At 43.3% G+C, this 19,727-nt stretch overlaps 1 protein-coding gene across 3 annotated transcripts in view; it reads right to left on the bottom strand.

Annotated features, from left to right (window-relative positions):
- NAP1L4 (nucleosome assembly protein 1 like 4) overlaps nt 1–19,727 on the bottom strand; it is a 35,288-nt gene that overhangs the window by 1,856 nt on the left and 13,705 nt on the right. For 2 of the 3 annotated variants that reach the window (XM_080911338.1, XM_080911339.1), the window contains exons 7-14: nt 17,911–18,042; nt 16,143–16,214; nt 13,045–13,184; nt 10,971–11,116; nt 8,806–8,828; nt 8,282–8,401; nt 5,786–5,815; nt 4,883–4,939 (exon numbers count right to left, since the gene is read on the bottom strand). In XM_080911338.1, coding sequence (XP_080767464.1) covers nt 4,883–4,939; nt 5,786–5,815; nt 8,282–8,401; nt 8,806–8,828; nt 10,971–11,116; nt 13,045–13,184; nt 16,143–16,214; nt 17,911–18,042 — 720 coding nt within the window. Of the gene's footprint in view, nt 1–3,375; nt 3,412–4,882; nt 4,940–5,785; nt 5,816–8,281; nt 8,402–8,805; nt 8,829–10,970; nt 11,117–13,044; nt 13,185–16,142; nt 16,215–17,910; nt 18,043–19,727 lie in introns of those variants that run through there. The other variant, XM_080911340.1, reaches the window with a different exon arrangement.

Here is a 19,727-nt window from a genome sequence, read left to right as displayed (position 1 = left end):
CAAAGGCTAGTGATGCGGCCCAGCAGTGTAGCGCTTGTCTGGTGTGCCCAAGACCCTGGACTTGATCCTCAAGACATCAACAATCTAGTATTTTTAAGAGAAGGACTTACTATGTATGAAGCCCTAGCTGACCTTGAACTCACAAAGATCTGCTTGCATTAATCTCTTGAGTACTGGGGAAAAATTATTTGTTTTGAGAAAGGGTGTCTTCCGAAGAGACCTGGCTGTTCTGAAACTTTGTAGATCAGGATGGCCTTGAATGCAGAGATCTGCCTGCTTCTACATCTCAAGTGCTAAGATAAAACATGTGTTTTGCCTACATGTATGTCTGTGCACCATATATGTTCCTAGTGTTATCAGAGGTCAGGAAAGAAGGTAGTCAGATTGCTTGGAACTAGTTATAGGGTTGTATGTAAGCTGCCGTGTGCATGCCGAGAATTTAAACTTCAGAAGAGCAGCCTGTGCTTATCTTAAGTCTGTCTTTCCAGACCCAATAAAATACATTTATTAAAAAGCTATTCTATGTGGTGGCACACACTTTTAATTCCAGCACTAAGGAGGAGGTGATCTCTGAATCTGATTATTCGAATCTGGCCTTTTCTACAAACCAAGTTCCAGGACAGACAGGGCTGTTTATACAAAGAAACAGTGTCTCAAAACGCCCCCCCCCCCCAACCAACCAACCAACCAAAAAAACCACTTGAGTGACTCTGGCTATGGGGGGTGGGGGGCATGTCTAAGAAGAACTTGTACGTGTGAACATGTATGTTAATACCAGAAATGACTACGGTATAAGATGAGTCCACCACAAGACATCACACTTTAGGGGCAAAAATACAGTGTCAAGGCATACAACAGAACCCTGGCTTGATTAGACCTCTATATTTTTCATTAAACATTTTATTTATATGTATGTTATATCTGTGTGAGGACAGGTATCAGATGCGCTATAACTGGAATTATAGATGTTTGTAAGCTATTATGTGGACGCTGGGAACTGAACCCAGGACTTCTGCAAGAACAAAGGGATATACTGAGCCCTCCAGGTCAGGGATCCCACCCCTACCAGTCTCAGGGGCCTTGTAAGTCAACAAGGAACCCAAGCCCAGAAGATGCTGTGCTATTCTCAGCAGTCAACATGACTGAATGTGGAACTCAAAACCCAAGATGCTGGGCACTCCTGTGGGGGACTTTTTTTGACTTGGCTACCTTAAATCTACGCCATACCTCCTAGTGGTAGCTTATGTGTAAAGTACATGGAAGAAGGAAGTTCCTACTCTTTGCCTGTTTGTCCTCACTCTCTGGCAAGTCCATTTTCTCATTGGCATTAGAGACAACTTCTTTGGGACACCAACATATATACAGAACTAGCTGAGACATCCAGCTTTGTGGACCAAATAAGGATCAGATGTTTGAACTTTCCATTGGGAGACAGCCATTGCTAGAATAGTTGAATCAGACTATAAGTCACTCTAGTAAATCCCATTTATAACAGAGAGATTCATTCTATCAGTTGTTTCTCTAGAGAAGCATAATACAGATGCCAAACAAGTAAGAGCTGTCAGAAGACAGCCAAGGCTAGATCTAGAGGTAGTCAACACACTGGCCAAGGTCACTACCCCACTAACCTAGAGAACATCAGAGAGGCAGGGTGTAAAGCGAGTATAGCAGGCATAGGAGAAAAGGCAAGCAAAATGCACACAAGGGAAGGAGTGGGAGCTCTAGGGGCTGGGGTGCAACTGGGGTCGCCCTCCAGCACATAGAAAAATAAAGGCATTGCAGGTGGAAAACTGGTGGGCAAGGAGTAGATGCCTTCCTCCTCTGCCTCAGAACATAGGCATCCTGAACTTTATCCCATTATTTAAATGAAGTGGCATTTTGATCATAGGAATGTGTAAAATTTGTCTTCAACAAAACCAAAACTTGAGGATGTAAAAATCTAAAATACAGACCCTAGCAGTTTCAGTAATGAAGTCACTGGGGAGCATTATCTTTATGAAGGTGGCAGAAGAGGCCATCGGAAAGGCAGTAACAGTGAACAGCAGGTTTACACTGGGAAACCACAGCTCCAGACCCCACTCTGCCAAGAAGTAGTGTCCATCTATGCTCCTGCTGATATGGGACACCTACTGGCTTTGGCCTGTGACACAGCCACAAACTAAATTGCAACTGAACTGTAGCATTTGTTAAATCACAATCTTAATGACAAATTGGCCCCTCAACACTAGCACTTAAAATAAGTAAGTCAGCCAAAACCTTGATTACCACAAGTACTACCTAAAGGTGGGGTTAGCAAGAGTACAGTGGGCCTGAGAAAGATGGAGCTGAGGCCACTTATACTCTACTATGTCAGCTGCACTGGAGAGCAAGGCTCACACCAAAGCTACCTGCAGGTGGACACCAACATGGTCTGCTACTATAGCCTTGATAAAGAGGAATATTTTAACACTGACAAGCAACTGCACCTAACTGCTAGAGTGAAGAAGGCCCCAGAGTGAGCCATCAAAGATAATACACCAAGGCTCCGTTGGACTGCTGTCATTCTGGACAACTCTTTATAAACTGTTGTCTGCATATTAAAAAGGCAGGGGCCTACCCTCAGATCCTTGTGGTACCTCCTACTCTGCCTAGTCTTTCTTCCTTTTCTTACTGTATTAGGTATGTACAAAAGCTGTGAGCACCCCACAGGAAAGACCTCGTCACTGGCAAGGGTCTCCCCTCACTACTAGTTGCTTATAGGTAAGTGAGTTTGCTCTCCAAACTAAACAGGGAAAACAAGGTACCCCACACCATGTTCACAACTGGCTCTGTCATCCTCCAAACCAGTATTGAGGTGGGGCTTTATAGTGGCCATACTGGGAGGGACACCAGGCCACCTGACCTGATCGTTTTGTTCATACACTGGTCTACACAATGCCTGGTAGAGTGTGTAAACCTTTAACAGACACCTAGGCAAATCCAGAGCAAATCCAACTATAGTCAGTCACATAGTGTCTAAGCCTGGTGCAGTGTAGATAACAGGTAGTTTTCTATCAGGGCGTTTTGTCCAGGTTGGCTCCTATGGCTATCCTGTCAGCTGCTAATCCCCAGAGCCTTTTGTTCTAAGTGACAAAGCTCCCCAAAGTACAGCCCATTGCCCAGCTACTGAAAAACACCAGGCCACGAAAGCAGGAGCTAAGCCTCACTGTTGTGCTGGCTTTGCAAATGCATTAACTGTGGATCCAGTACAAGTGCCACTCACAAGGCCCAGAGGCAGCCAGAGCTCCTATACGATGTAATGGATCACACCTTTCTATATCCCGGAAGTCAAAGTAATGCAACGAATCAAGTACAAACAGGAGTTTGGAAGTTAGGTATGAACAGATTCCACCTTACCTAGAAACGCATGAATGATTAACACAAAAATTACACCTAAATGGGGAAAAAAATTGAAAGGAACTGTCAGCATGAAAGAAAATGAAATGCACAAAATTATACAGGAGGTAACAGCCACATTCTCATGATACAAGGGCTTCCAGTAGAGATAGTAGCAGCTTCAGCACAGCAGAGCTGTGCACCTTCCCAAGATCAAACCTGATTCCCTCTTAAAGTAAACAACTCCCGGACAACACTGTGTACAGTTTTGAGTGACGATTCAAGTTACCCTCCACTGTGGAAGGTGTACATAAAGCCACAGAACAATCACATCTTGACCTAAGGATAGAAGGACCACCCCTTGGACTGCCTGTAACAGCAGCTCTCTACTGCACCCCACTGCCTACACTACTGAAGCTTCTTTCCACCCCTAGAAAATGCAAAAGGCCAAGTGTCTGTAGGGTTTTCTATTTATCACATGATAACCTGGGTGACAGGCTCTCTTAAAAAACAGGGACATGAGAGGAGACAGAAGGCTCTACAACACGACAAAGGGAAAACAACAGGAAGAAGAAATGAGAGGAGAGGGGATGCAGTGGAGGTTAAGTGAGATAAGCATGGCACAGAGGCCAAGGTACACCAAGTTGGAAAATGCACGTGACAAACTGCCCTGGTCCCTGCCAACTGCACTGTGACCATGTGTCCATCCACTGCTGAGAGCATGAACAGCCAACACCGAGGCTCACCAGGTAGTACAGTCTCTATGACCCCCAAGAGTGACCTTTAGAGGAGACGTGACGGTGGCAGCAGCACTCCCATTTTTCCCTCAGTGAACTCCCCAGTATGTGCATGCATTCCCACAGTAGAGCAGCTACACCAAGTGACTGTGCTTACAGCTTTTAGCACACACTCCACACAGGGAAAACAAGGACAACAGATAAACACTAGCCAGTCAGAGACTCCAAGCACAGGGACATAAGGCAGGGATGCACTCCAACAGACCCCACACACAGGAAGTATGCACTAGAGCAGCTCAGGGCATCCTGTCATGGGGTGCCACAGCTCTCTAATAGTTTCCTTAGACCACAGAGAAAAACCCAAACTTCCAGGTCCAGTTGTCTTTTCCTTTGCCAGTCTTCCTGTCTTGTTCAGTCAATCACTATGCATTGTGTATATTCATACGATGCTTTCTCTGCATCTTCTCAGCAGAAATTCTGATCACACTGTAACGTTCTCCTTATTATAGCACACAACCCACACCAGGTGCTCTGCGGATGCACATGGGTGCTTCTTGTCACATCCCTCTAGGGAAGAACTGGAAGCAATGCATGTTCAAGTCTACGAGCTGACTAACACCTGGTTGAATCTGACACCTAATGTTCCAGGCACATAAGTTGCTTTTCCTCAACTGTGGATTTTTCTATCATGTGTATTCACATGTTTGAGCATCATTCCCTCAAAGTGGGAACAGCTTCAAAAGCCCCACGGTATAATACTGGTAGGCTCAGGATGTCCCCAAAAAACTAACCTTGGGGTTAACATCAGCATCATCCTCATCTTCTCCCTCCTCATCACCTTCCAATTCCTGTATTAAAGAGACAAAAGAGTGATGACTACGGTGTGACTGAAGGGTATCACCTGAACCTGTATAAAGTGACACACAGTTTACTCTGCACAACACACGCTAATTCTTACAAAAGAAGCAGGGATAGAGACACTCAATGCTTGCAGCCCTTGCAGAGAGAATGAATTCAGTTCCTAGCACCTATGTCACAGCCACTGAAAACTTCTGCTTCAGGAGATCTGTCTGATGCCTTTTGCACTTCTCAGAAATGAGCACAAAAGCACACACGCATGCCCAGACAGACATGTATAATCTTAAAAAATTATTTCTTTAAAAAAAAATTAGTTGAATAGATTAACCCAGAAGCTCAGCTTCCTATACTGTCTCCTTTCCACAGCAAATCACAGCAGAATTCTGCATTAGGGCCAGTCACTAAAAATTACTATCTGTATCTTTTCATTTTTACAGATATTCTGAAACATTTCCAAAAAAAAATTAGACATTCCTTATTAAATGGTTACTAATATACATTCTAAAAAAATTTACTTATGTAACATGTGTACACTGTCACTGTCTTCAGACACACCAGAAGAGGGCATCAGATCCTATCACAGATAGTTATGAATCATCAAGTGGTTGCTGGGAATTGAACTCAGGACCTCTCTTAACTGCTAAGCCATCTATCTCTCCAGCACTAATATACATCTTTAGAAGCAATTACAGGGTCAAAATCTATGGCACCCAAACAAAGTGGTTTCAAATGGCAACTGAAACCAGAGTAAGGTCTTTGGACTTCCCGACTTCAAGCAGACAAGGCAAAGCCATACAAGGTTGGAGTAACAACACTGTTTGTGACTTCTTCCTTACCTCCTCTTCACCCTCCTCGCCTTCTTCAAACTGCAGAAAAACAGAAAAACAACTTAAATTTCTAGGACAATAATGTAGCCCCAAAATCCAAGCTGATAAGCACCCTTCTAGGCATGAAGCTTGGTGCTGCTACAGAAGCAGTGATGGCTCGCTCCATCCAGATATCCGTGAGGCACATGCTATTATTGCAGGCCCAGCAGATCAGCACTGTATATATGAGGGGCCTTCAAGGACTAAAAGCTGCTCAAAACAAGAGTTAAGAATGGGGAGGGGTGACAAAGACTTGTGGGCCAAACATGCTGAAATAGCCCTCTATCTTCTGACGAAAACAGGAGTAACTAGAGTCATCTGGGAAGAGGGACTCTCAACTGAGAAAATGCCTCCATGAGATGTGCCTATAGGCAAGCCAATGGTACGTTTTCCTGATTAATGACTGAAGCAGTACAGCCCAGCTCACTGTATGTTCTATGACCCCTAGACAAGACAGGCTGAATAAGTCAGTAAGCAGTATTCCTCTATGGTCTCTGCATCAGTTTTTGCCTCTGGGTTCCTAACCTTACTTCCCTGGATGATGGAAGATCCAGGTAAGATCAAATATACCAAGTTGCTTTCAGTGATGGTATTTTATCACATCAACAAATACCAAACTAAGACCAAGGCAAATTAAGTTAACCAGCTATATACTTGCATACAAAAAATTTGACATTTCACACCTCAGATAGAGGGGGTAAAACAGCCTTTATTAGGTTTCTTTTTTAAATATTTATTTTATAAACATTAAAAAAATCTTGGTGTTTAGTCAAAATTAATGTCAAACCACAACCTGGGCTCTGTCAATTTCTCTGTTTAATACGTTTTTGGTTAGACAATTTCAAGTTCCAAACCTGAGCAGGTTCTTAAAGGCTGGTCACTCTAGGACCAGTGGCTTCTGGCACATGAGAAGGCAGCAGATCTGCCACTCACATATTCCTTTGAGACAATATGAAAGTGCAACTTTGAAAAGCCAAAACCCACTTGCCTCCTGGCACCACAAAGCAGCATGGTAGGACTCAGACACAAAGTAGTGTCTTTCCCTCATGGCATCCAAACACTTTGTAAAAGACAGATCTTTTTTTTTTTTTTTTTTTTCCCTAAAAGATGAGAGGCTTCCCTATACAGCCCAAACTAGTCTCAAAACACTCAATTCTATCTCAAGTTCCTGAGTCCCAGGATGACAGTTGAACTGCATGAATCCAAGAGGGACGTTACATCTAACTAGCCCAGTGCCAGCATCTTAAGAGTGCACAGTATAAAGTAGGACAGGGCCAGCTGTTACCCCTCAACAACCCTCTAGTCTTATGGTGCCCAGTAGTACTATGTTTCTTATACTTGCTTTAAGTGCCTGGTAAGTAATGCTGCTGCAGCTAGCTCCTCAGTAATGGGAGCAGAAGGAACTATGAAGACCCTTATCTGCTATCCTTAAAAGCATAAGCTCACAGTATCACACACTCTAGGGCCTGAAGAAGAAAATCCACATATAAGCAAATGTAGTCTCACACTGCTGGCTTAGGCCTTTCAGACACTGTATGTAAAGTATGAAGACTACCGAACTGGGGGCAAACTTTCCAATGACTCTCTAGTTAACTTCAACATCAGTTCCATCATTACAGCAGCACACGTCAGTGGTGCACACAGTTAGCCCTACTGCTACCATCTTGAGAATGCTGCCTTAGAATTGTGTAACTAGACTGTCCTAAACCCATGCCTCTACACTGCAGGAAACCACCAATGCCAAGCAATATCCATAACTATCTCTACCTAAGAAACAAGCAAGACCTTGAAGCTAACACCCACCAGAAGAATCAGGAGAGGCAGCCCTCCCTGCATCAGAGACAGGCCATTGGACCTGTCTAATCACCTCAACCCCCATCTAAAGTTCCAACAGACTCATGAGCTCTTCAAATGAAGGTTAACAATTTGAACTCTACAGATTATAACCTGGGGAATAACCAAGCCTTAACCACCATGAGAACCTCTGCCAGATCACATTAAAAGTATGTCCAACTAAGTAATATCTGGGACACATCGCATAGGGTAGGAGCCTCTGTTGTAGGGCACTACTACTATGACACATGTCAGTATAAATCCACTGCCAGTAACTGTCTGGTGTGGCCCAATCCCCCGAAGGAAGGGCTTCTTCATACTGGAGTTTGTTCAAGTTCTCAGGCTTTCCACAGAACAGTTTGACCCTGAGGGTCTTAAGGCAAGGTTAAATAAGTCACATCCTAGCTTCCCAGGTGACTGAGGACTGATAGCCTCAAGGGTTAATCCCTCCTCTCACTACAGCTTCTAGGATTCTCCTCCTCTTGGTCTACTGTGAAACGTACAAGAAAGCTGTAGGGCCCTGGGTCTGGATAATGAGGCAATACCCAGCTCTGGGCTTGCTAGGCACAGTTCTGGATGCCTAAGCACCCATAGGTCTAAGCACCCAGGTGAGCACACCCCTGCCCCACATACATTGTCATCATCCTCTATGGCCTCCCCAGTGAAGTAGAGGACAGCCCGTGGCACGATGCGCTCACGAAAAAAGTGCCCAATTTCAAAGTCAGAGGCCAAGGTGAACTCAGAATCTTCATCCTGAGAGGGAAAACCAACAGTTAATTTACTTCAGTAGGGGTAAAGACAGGTTCAGTACCCTCCCCCTTCCCTCAACCCTTACTTCTGATTGCACTGCTGGGTAACAGCCACCACATTCAAAGCCACTTAAAACAACTTTAAAGCTAATGTTCAAATTACACTACAAAATACCATGAAAACAACAAAGCAGGTGGGCTGTAGCTCTGCCACTTGTCCTATGCTTCAGAATAAAGAACTGAGGTTTCCACTGAGGACTAAAGGGCAGGCATGAAAAAAAATTCTCCCAAGGCCCAATGTATAATGACTTTAATTACAAAAACTTGAGAAAGAATGGATCAGAAAGAGCAAGTGCTTATTCAAGAAATACTTGACAGAAAATCAGGGCTTTTGACAATATATCTTACCAGAGATTCTCCATCTCCAGAGGCTAGAAGAAAAGAAAACACATATCACAATGACACCAATGTTTTAACATCCACACTGAAGGGAACTCAGCTGGCAGACAGCTCTCTCAGACCCAACAAGGCACTGAGGCACCTCATGAACATTTTCACAAGCTCCATTTGTTACCACTATTTCAGCTAGATAAGCAGGAGGTAGGTGAGTCAGCTGCCCTATTGGCACCATACAGACTAATCCTGCACACCATTCACTGCTGAACGGTGCATGTTTATCTGCTATGGGGGAAAGAGAGTGCATTCTGCCGATGACCCTGCAGAGGGTCTGCAGGCAAGACCATCAAAGTGGTGCTGACATTCACCAGGTCAAACAGAAGATGTGGGCTTTTTACCACACCCCCATGAAACCAAGCAACCATTACATGACAGATAATTTGGGCCTTGACTAGTAATGTGCTGGAGTAGATCTAATGCTCTGTTTAACCTGTAGTACCATCATTTCTCACAGAGCTCATATAATTTGTTAAGCCTGCATTCATTGACATAGCACTGGGTATAATGAGCACCACCCACAAGAGGCTGTTACCATGTAGGCGAGAACAGAGTCTGAGAGCTAGACCCTGTCTTCCCAGTGACAAGTACCACAGCACAAGCCTTCTAGCTTCTAAAGTAGGCTGAAGGTCAATGAGGACTACACTATGTAGTCATGTTTCCACCCCCAAATCTGTAACCCAGTCCCTGATCACCATCCTCCTTTCCTGTTCCTAGAACCTATCACTTAATACTGTTGTTCTATGTTGCCACTTTCTTATTTTCTTCTCTTCAACTTCCTGAAAACCTTTTTTTAAAAAAAACTGTTTTATAATCATTTTCCTTTAAAGTGCAGGCTGGAAACTGAGCTAATTTCAGAGTTGTGCCACAATGAAACATCACCCCTAAAAATCACATCTGCTTATCAATCAATTCCACTTTCATTGTTGCTTTAGGAAGTTTTAGGGAGCTGAGCATGGTGGCATTTGTCTTTAATCCCAGCACTCAGGAAGCAGAGGCAGGCAGCTCTCTGTGAGTCTCAGCCTTGTCTACAGAAAGAGTCACAGGACAGCCAAGGCTACCCAGAGAAACCCTATCTCAGAAAACAACAAATAAAAAGAGAATAGTTTTAGAAAACTTCCTAAGACAGGTATCACTATATAGCTTTAGCTGTTTTGAAACTCAGCTATGCAGACATCAGCCTGTTTCTGCCTCCCAGATGCTGGGATTAAAGGCACGTACACTATGCCCATCAAGAAGCTGACTCTTAAAGGCAAGAACCCTCCACTTGGATTCCATATACCAGCCTGGTCCAACATGTATGTCAGTGTGAGCTCTAAAGGAATTTTCTCACACAGGACACCTGAGCACTAAGCTTATTATTTACTAATGTAATATTTCAAAGTTAAATCATAGAAAATGGCCATTACAATAACATCACCCAGATGTCCCACAAGAAAAAATACTGGACAACAGCAGCAAGCTCAGGGACAAAGCAAAGCCAAGTGGCCAGATCCAGGAATGGACCTGCCTAAGGTCCCCCCAAATAACTCTACATTGGATAACCTTGGCAGCAGGAATGAACGTTTATGTCCAATGATGGCCCCTAAGGTAGAAAATGACAAGAAAATGCTTCATAACCCATTCTCTAACAAGAAAGGGTCTGGCCAAACACCTTCCCGATTATAGAATTACTATGAGACTGCCAAGATAGGAGTCCCCAAGTAGGCTGCAGTCATTATTACTAGGCTCAAGGTCCCATCTTCATTATCTCAGAAGACTAACAAAAAGCTTCAATGTTATAGTACTGTTCCTAGTCTTTAAAAAACGTAAACTATTTGTGTTTATCACACAGAAATTTCAAAGTAAAGCCTGTGTTTTAACTGTATAAAACTAGGGAAAACTGAATTTATAATAAAAAGAAGTTGGACAGGTGACTCAGGTTTCTAACTATGACTAGTTTGAGCCAGGAAGGGTCCTAGAGAATCTGTGCCTACCTCCTGTCTAGGAACCTGGCCTATACCCTCCATATGCCCAGAAAAAGTCATCTTCTCCTGAGGTGCACACACAGCTTATAAGAGGTAACCAAATACGAGGGAACTGAACAACTTTACATAGCATACAGAGCTGCCCCTGCCCACCTTTCAAGGGGCTGAAGAAGTTGAAGAAGGACTCATTGGGCACTTGCTTGGTGATGGTTCGTACAGTGCCTCGGCCCTTGTGCTTCTGCTTTTTCTTGATCGTTTTGACTGTGACATTTTTTCCTTTCTTCCAGTCTATTGTACACCTGCAGGGACAAGGCAGCTGTTAAAGACACTTGCCAAGAGGAATCCCATTACTATCCAGAAAGGAAACCAGAGCCCTATGGAATATCTGAGACCACTCATCTGCAAACCAGGGAAAAGAACCTCAAAGTTCATCTGTAGGGCAGCTTACAAGAGCTGGCCTAGTCCCATCATCCTGGGATAACCAATGCTCAAAAGCCTTACAGTTCTGAAATGGCCAACAGCATTCTTCCATAATAGCCCATCAGAACTCTGAACTGTCTTCTGTACAAGACCCTGCCAAGTCCACAGAATGCTCAAAAACTCCCCACGTGTTATGTCTGAGAACACCTAGGGTTACCACTCATGTGCCCCAATTCGGAAATCAACTATGTGAACAGGACAGCAGGGGCCACTGTCTCACTTCTGGTGGCAGCTGAATGATGGAACACATGGAAAAGCCAAGCCCTCTCCTACATGACAGACTGGCCCTGGAAAAAGATCTCCCCTAACCTAACCCTGAATACTCCAAGCCTTTGAATCAAGTAGAACTTTAATGAAGCCCAAATCATTCAGTGACATTAACAACACTGAGCTGGTTCTGATGAGTGTTTTACTACAACAGTCAGTTTCCCAAACAGTGAGACACAAGCACAGGAGTCAACTTCAAGCTGTATCTCTACTGAGTGGTCTAGAAACAAACACTATCATTTATCAGGTGGCAAATTCAGTGCCATATTCCAAAGCTGTCAGTTGAATGAACTTCACTATTCAACAAATACTTTTGCTCCTAAGAGTTTGGTGACACAGTCTTTTATCCTAGTACTCTGGAGGCAGGTGGATCTCTATGTTCAGCCTAGTCTACAGAGCAAGCAAGTTTTTTTTAGGCAAGCCAGAGCTACCTAGTGACACCCTGTTTCAAAAACAATCCAAAAAACACTTTAGGGTGGGCTGGAAAAATGGTTCAAAAGACCAGTATTTGCTTGCCAGCAACCACACAGTGGCATCACAATCATCCTCAATTTCAATAGCATCTGATGCCCTCTTCCAACCTCCATGGGTACCACATGCATGTGGTACAGATACACATGTAGACACAACACCAGGGGCTGAGGACACAAGCCAGTAGTAGAGCACTTGGTCTATGTAAATGTCCTGGGTTTGACCTCCAGTGCCACAAAAACAAAAACAAAAAAACCCAAAAAACCCACCCAATTCCTGGTTATCTACAGAAACTGAGGACAGGCTTCCAAATGTATCTGAACCTTAAGAAACAACACACCTTCCAATTTGGCCTTGTTCACATTGCAGCTTCCCAACTACAAGCTACTGTACACAATCTGAAGGGATTTAAAGTGGTTCCAGACTTTAAATAGGGTTTTTTTTTTTTTAAAGTATTGTTGAGCAGTGGTGGCAAATGCCTTTAATCCCAGCACTTGGGAGGCAGAGACAGGTGGATCTCTGTATTCGAGGCCAGCCTGGTTTACATAGGGAGTTCTGTGACAGAAAAATCCTGTCTCAAACAAAAAAATATTTCTGTATAGCTGTAGGTACAAACTGTATGTACGTGTGTTTGCACATAAATGCCAGGCAGAAGAGGGTATCTGGTATCTTCCCCCAACACTCTTGTCCAATCCTGAAGCAGGGTCTTCCTAAACCCAGGGCTCCTGTTTTCTTGACTAGGCTGGAAGCCTACAATTCCCAGCAATCTTTCTGTCGTCTGCACCCTCAAAGCTGGGGTTTGAACTCTGATCCTTATAATTACACAGCCATCTCTCTGGACCCTAAGACTTTTATATCATTCCTGTTTTTGATCTTTTTTTCTTTGTTGTACACAGACCTTGCTGTGTAGCCTAGCCTGGCCTTGAACTCTCATGTACTCCTACACCTGACTCTTCATTTTAAAATTCAAAACCATTACTGCTTTTGTTGCAGAAAGACATGTTCTTACCCATCACAGTCCACAATTTCAGGACCTTCAAAAGAAAACGGGTCGGCTTTGTCTGGCTCTGATTTCATCTTGTATGTTTTCGTCAGGACAGGATTGGTGAAGTAGTCGTTGGGTTCAAAGTGAAACTCTAGCACAAAAGACTGAAGCAAAAATCCAGAGTAAGAACTACCTAACATCTGCACAAAACTTAAGAACTTAAGAAACCAACTCATAAAACATTACATAGGCCGTAGCCCTTCCTACTAAACATTGACAGCCCCGCCCTGCACCAGGATATGTATAAAATCTGGATCAGATTCTATGCCTTGCAGTGAGAAAAACAGCTTCATGGAAGGTAAATAGGAGTCAACTTCTCCTTTGAAGCTACAAGGTACTTCAGAGCACACACAGGGATACAATATTTGCAGAAAAAGTTCTATCAAGTCCAATGGCAGCAAGAAAAAGAAAATGGGGAGTGGTGGTACACACCTTTAATTTTAGTATTTGGGAGGCATAGGCAGGCAGATCTCTAAATTCACGGCCAGCCAGGGCTACACAGAGAAACCTAATTTCAAAAAAAAAAAAAAAAAAAAAAGCCAAACCAGAAACAAAAACAAAAACAAGCAAGATGTGCTTTTCTGAGGCAAAATGTACCAAAACAAAAACCTGTGTGGGACTAGGCAGCACTCTGGGACATATGCCTATTTGTGTAACCAAAAAAAAAAAAAAAAAAAAAAAAAATCCTGACTTCATGACTTAATGGCTTGATTTTTGGGAATTCACTCCAGCGGAGAAACTTTAGGGTAATATGATTTACTCTCAACTTATTCATAAAGAGAAAGACACAGCTCCTCTAATCCACAATAAGATAAGAGTCAGCTATCAAGACACAGTGGATTCACACATGCATGCCCATAAACTGGAGCACAAACACATACATCTTCCCGGTTGGGAAGGACTCTCAGAGTAAGGAAGCCCTGAAGAAACAGTTTTGTTTTCTTTATTGTGCTCACTCTATCCAGAATTCAAACAGGAAACAGCACCAGAAGGTGAGAGATCTGTGCAAGTTCTCTACATTGGCCTGTTTTATGTTTTGAACATTCTCCATAATAATCATCTGTGATTTATTTTTTGGGGGGTATACTCTGATAGAGAGAATATCTTGTGTGTTATATGGATGCATCCCCTGTCACTTAAAAAGCCTATGTCCTGTGGCTTAGAAAGGAAATAGAGATGGGGCATTCAGGAGATAAAGGATTCTGGGATAGAGCCAGGCAGGAGACTGGCCAGGAAAATGTGAGAAGCAAGATGGACACATGGTACTCAAGCACAGGTAACCAGCCACACGGCAAAATGTAAGCTGGAATGAACAGGATATTTTAAGTTATAACTAGTCAGAGAAGAGCCTAGCTATATGACCAAAGTATTTATAAATATATTTTGAGTCTGAGTCTTACTTCTGGAAGTATGGGGTTGGAAGAACTGGACCTAACTTCAACACACTAGCCTAGCTGATCAAGCTCACAGTAACCCTTGCCCCAGCAGGGAGTACAGTCCCAACTAACATGCAGAGGAAGGTAAGACTAGCTGGGAATAAGATGAAAACTGGTCTCAGAAATCAAACAGGCTACTAATAAGGAAAAAAAGAAAGAAAAAAAAAATCTGATCTAGCTGAAAGTAGGTGGGCTCCTGCTTTATATTCTAAGCATCTAGAAGGCTGAGGCAGGGGGAGACTGCCATAAATTTCAGGCCTATATTTTCAGATACAGTGTGAATAGTCCATCTTAGAAACAAACAAACAAACAAACAAACAAAAAAACAAACAGCCAAGGTAGCATATGCCTGTAATTCTGTAACATGAGCAGCAAAGGCAAGAGGGCCACAACTTTCAAGTCAGCTTCATCTATATTCTGGGTTATACACAAGACCCTATCTCACAACAATAAAATAATTCATACGAAGGCAAAACTACAATTTAATCTGAATGAACTGAAAGTAAAATACCACAGAGAATCTCAAATCTGCCCATTCAGGAAAGGTAGAGATCAGGCAGCACGGACAGAGCTCTGGGTGGGAAGGAGCTTCTGTGGCCATATGAGTAAGACGACAGCCCCTGACCAAGAGAAGCAGTAAACACACTGGCCCAATCTTCAGAGTCGACAGCCAAATGTTAACTTTTATAAAGGAAAGAAGGATGGGGTGTATACAACTACCCCCAAGGACTGATGATAAGGAAATCCCACCCACAGTCCTATCTCTGCCCATTAACCAGGGCCTGGAGTAAAAATGAAAAGACAAAAACCTCTAGCTTCCTCCCTCAAGATCCCTTGCCTATCTCCTCTTCAAAGCATGTGTCTCCAAGACCTGAAACTGAAAGCCACTAGCCAGTCAGTCAGTCATGTGTCACTGGAAATCCTGTAGCACTGGAATGGAACCCGTCAGCCACAGCAAGACTGACAGGTTACGAACAGTGCTCCTGAGGAGAAGTGAGGCTCAGCAAGCACCAGCCCTGCACATCCTAGATTAGGCCCATCTTCCCAGAGGTAAGACCACCTCCCATGTTTGAAGCTGTTTTGGGGTACTTTCAGTTACATCTATATTGGTTATTTTAGGCTACACGCAGGCAGGTTACTTTTCTTAGTATCTGGATTTCTGAACCAGTGTTGTTCACGTTTGTTTGCATATGTTCTTCCCATTATTTTAAGAAGGGATCTCACTGTGCTGTGATTCATGATGATCCTGACTCCTATACTTCAGTAATACACCTCCTGGGATTACAAACCCGTGCCACCACGTCCTGCTGCCTCCCACGACAGCTAGGAAAAGTATGACGTGTCTGTCACCTTCACCAAAAAATCCAGCAACTAAATCAGAGGATGACCGGGTGATAACAACAGCCCAGCAGTCAAGGCAAGGTCAACTTGGCACTAGCCTGTATCCAGCTGGCTGCTCAGCCTTGGGATATAATATGGTCCCTGTTATTGGACAAATGTGCCCATTACCAACTGCAGCAAGAGAATTCTTATGAGCAGGTATCCTCGGGGATGTCTAACTTTGAGTAACAAGAATCAGATCTTTTGCACTTTAGTCAATCAGTAAGGAGCTTGGTCACTACTCACCATAGGCTGTCCAGGGTCTGAAAACTTCACTTTAATATCCTGCAGGTGTTTCAGTATCGGCTCATCATATTCCTAACAAAGAGAGAGAGAGAGAAAACCCTGAACAACAGTCCACACCTCATGGCAGTCACAGCTACATGTGTCCAGATACTGGGTACTTGTCCCTACTGGCATCCTGTCTTTGTTAAGTACTAACTTCTGGAAAGCAATGCAAATCTTTTCTCTATGTATCTCTGGTGGCATCAACAACATGCCAAGAATCAGCTGTCACCTCTATAGAGTGTCATCAATGCTGGCTACAGGGAAGTCCCATGCTGTCCTGCCACCAATTGACACTGCAGTTGGCACACTGACACCAACCAAGACTTCTGGCCCCCAACATCTAAAATGACAAAGTAAAAGGCTTGGCATTAGGAGACATGGCTAAATTAGTTGCTGGTCTTTCTGCACAGTATTAAGCAGGGACAATTAATATCCCAAATCTGCATATACCACTTCTATAAGAACACAGAACATGTCAAAGCCTAACATACAGGAGCCAACGACTCCCATTGCTCTATTATTTACAATGACTATTGCTTAGACTTGTACATTAAAGAGCCTACAAGAGAAAAAGCTAAAGGAATGAAGACTTGAATTCTCTCAATGACACACTACTTACAGGTTAGATTGTTAATTCATTCACCCTGAGGTTAGCACTAAGTCCCAGAATTTAAGGTTCCAAACCTCTAAGAACTAAGTCCACTACAGGCCATGTCCCAATTGTGAGTTTTTTTGACATTACAAAATAAAAACAAACCATACCTATTAGGTTTTTAACAGGGAAAAGAAAATTGAAAGATAGCTTTAGAAACAGGCCACACCAAAAGCAATCATCTCTCTGATACTATCTGATTAAGGTGCATGGAGCTCTATACCTATATGCCTGCCATACTATGGACCTCATCTTAATGGCCAGCCCAGCAGCCGATCATGCATCTACTGCCCTATCAAATAGGATGTCTGAACATCAAATGAAAACCAATATGAAGGTGTGAGAATAAACACATGCACATATACTCCCATTAAGTACCAACACTCTCTAAAAGCAAAGCCCTGTTGCCAGCAGGCCCTATGACCCAGTCCTTCACATTTACCAGAGCTGCCAGAAAGCTGGCCAGATCACACATACAACAGAATGACACCAACAACTAAGCAGTCAAGTATCCAAATACTACATTGGAAACTCCATTAAAACTGAGTTTTACTTGGTTTATCCCCATCTAGCAGTGTAAGAACAGCCAGAACCACAGAAGAAAACACAACTGTCCCCATCAACCTGACTTACCCCCTCCCGTTATGCACACTTCCCATCCCATAAAGCCAAAGAAGATTATGGGCCACCTGGAGCATAAATGGATCATGTGAGGAGACTGAAAACACCTCTCCCCAGATTCCTTGTGTTCACAGGAAGAACCCTATGAACAAGATTTTGGGGTACAGTGCTGGGCTCTATTGGAGGTACAGGAGACACCCTCTTAAGCTCTGATGTAGGCAGGACTGTCAGCCTTGCCAAGAACTGCCAAAGAAAATTCAGCCCCCTCCAACAAAGTCTCTCCCCTAGGGATCAGCCCAAAAGGAGATTTTCCATTCACCTTAAAGGATCTCCCAGCAGCACCCAGGTAAACAGTGTACAACCACGACCAGCCAATCCCTCAACATACTACAAGAGTTGATCATCACCCAGGCTCCCCCAGCCCCCGCTGCTCACCAGGCAGAAGCCCCTCACCTGCACCAGCTCACTAAGCATGTCCACATTTCTGAAGATGGTGAACCAGAACTCAGGGATGCCTTTGGGGTTTAGCTCTTCCACTGTCGCTGCTTCTTTCTCAGCTATGACTACTTTATTCTTCATATCTCCCTATAAAACAGATTTTTTTAAAGTCACTGAAATAAAAATTTAACAAGGTTCAAGAACTTACTGTAATTATTTTAGGAGACATTAAACTATTTCCCTTTTCTCCTGTGTTTCTAAACCATAGAGTTGGGAAAGGCATTCATGATACTATGTCCACATGTAATTTAACAATGACTATCCTATTGAGGGGAGAAAACAGAACAGGTGGCGAATTGTGAAAGACTATTCAGTTTGGCTTGGTGAGCTTCCTATCATCACACAAGAATGAAAACTACAATAACTATATGGAGTCACATCCATTACCACAAATGTGAAGAAAACCCCAATTCAGGCCAAGTATGGTAGTTGACACCTATTATTCCAGCACTTGAGAGGAAAAGTCATAAAGACTGCCATAAATTTGAGGGAAGCCTTGTCTATATACAAAGTTCCAGGCCAGCCAAGGTATTCTCACAAACAAAACAAGCACACAAACCCCAAGGAAACCTGTTTGCAGCAGCACTGTAATCAGCAAACTGGCAGCAACTTGGGTATGCAGTTCCCAGGAAACAGAGCATGAGGGTAGATGTACTGGACAAACACCAGCATTGTGATCAGATATGCCATGCAGTACCATGGAAGGGAGACTTTGTAACACAGCCTCAGGAAGAAGGTAGGTTAAAGGAAGCTGAACCAAAGGAATTCTAAATGCTTGTCATGATTGCCTGTTATGTCAGAACATGCAGAGATCATTAAACCATCAAAATGGGCTCTTCTTGGATCATCAGGAACAAACAATGCAAAACAGCTTCAGCCAAGTTCTGCCAATGTCTAAAAGCAGAACACTGGCCAGAGGTAGTGGCATATGCCATCTATAGGAGTTTAAGGCCAGCCTAGTCCACACAGTGAGTTCCATGTCAGTAAAGTTACATAATAAAACCCTCTTTCCAAAAAAAAAAAAAAAAGAGGCATTACATATAATCACAAAAACCAAACATATTTCCAGAAAGATCACTGAAAGATAGTTCTACTAAACCAAAGCTATCTGTTATTTAAACACAAAATTAGGCAGACAAGGGCTTTGGTGTAACTCAGTGGTAGAAAACTTGCCTTTCGCTTGTGAGCCTCTGGGTTACATCTTTAGTTCCTTTTAATTAAACAAAACAAACAGCGAAATAAACCACCAGGATACAAACTAAAATCAACCTTGTGCCATGCTAGAACTTTCCATGGTATATAGATAAGACTGTCATAGAAAATGGATAGAATTTTATGATGCTGGTCATTCAGTTACCTGCTGGTCTAAAGACAGAGTGAGGATGAGCAGCCTGAGGCTCCAGACGACCCCTCTCTACACGTCCTTTTGGCTAAGATCAAGTGTACATGTGCTTCCCTCCCCACTGAGGAGGAAGATGTACAGCTCCCACCCATTGTAACCTCCACCTCTTCAAGCCTTGGACTCTCATTAGTTAGCTTTATTCTAGAGACAGGGTCTCACTATGTAGACCACACTGGCCTGGAACTGAAATCTGTCTGCCTGTCTCTCTAATGCTGGGGTAAAAATCATGTTCCACCATGTCTCGTACACTACAATTACTGCATACCTGATCTGTATTTTAATCCTATGCTGCAAAAACCACTGAGAAGCAGTCACAACTTACTTGTCATAACTGATCACACTGCCCCGATGCCATAATGTCACCACAAAC

This window comes from Micromys minutus, assembly GCF_963924665.1.
Source record: "Micromys minutus genome assembly, chromosome: 2".
NCBI classification, from domain to species: Eukaryota; Metazoa; Chordata; class Mammalia; order Rodentia; family Muridae; genus Micromys; species Micromys minutus.
Note: the sequence above shows the minus strand (reverse complement) of the source record. Positions and strands in the feature narration are given on the sequence as shown.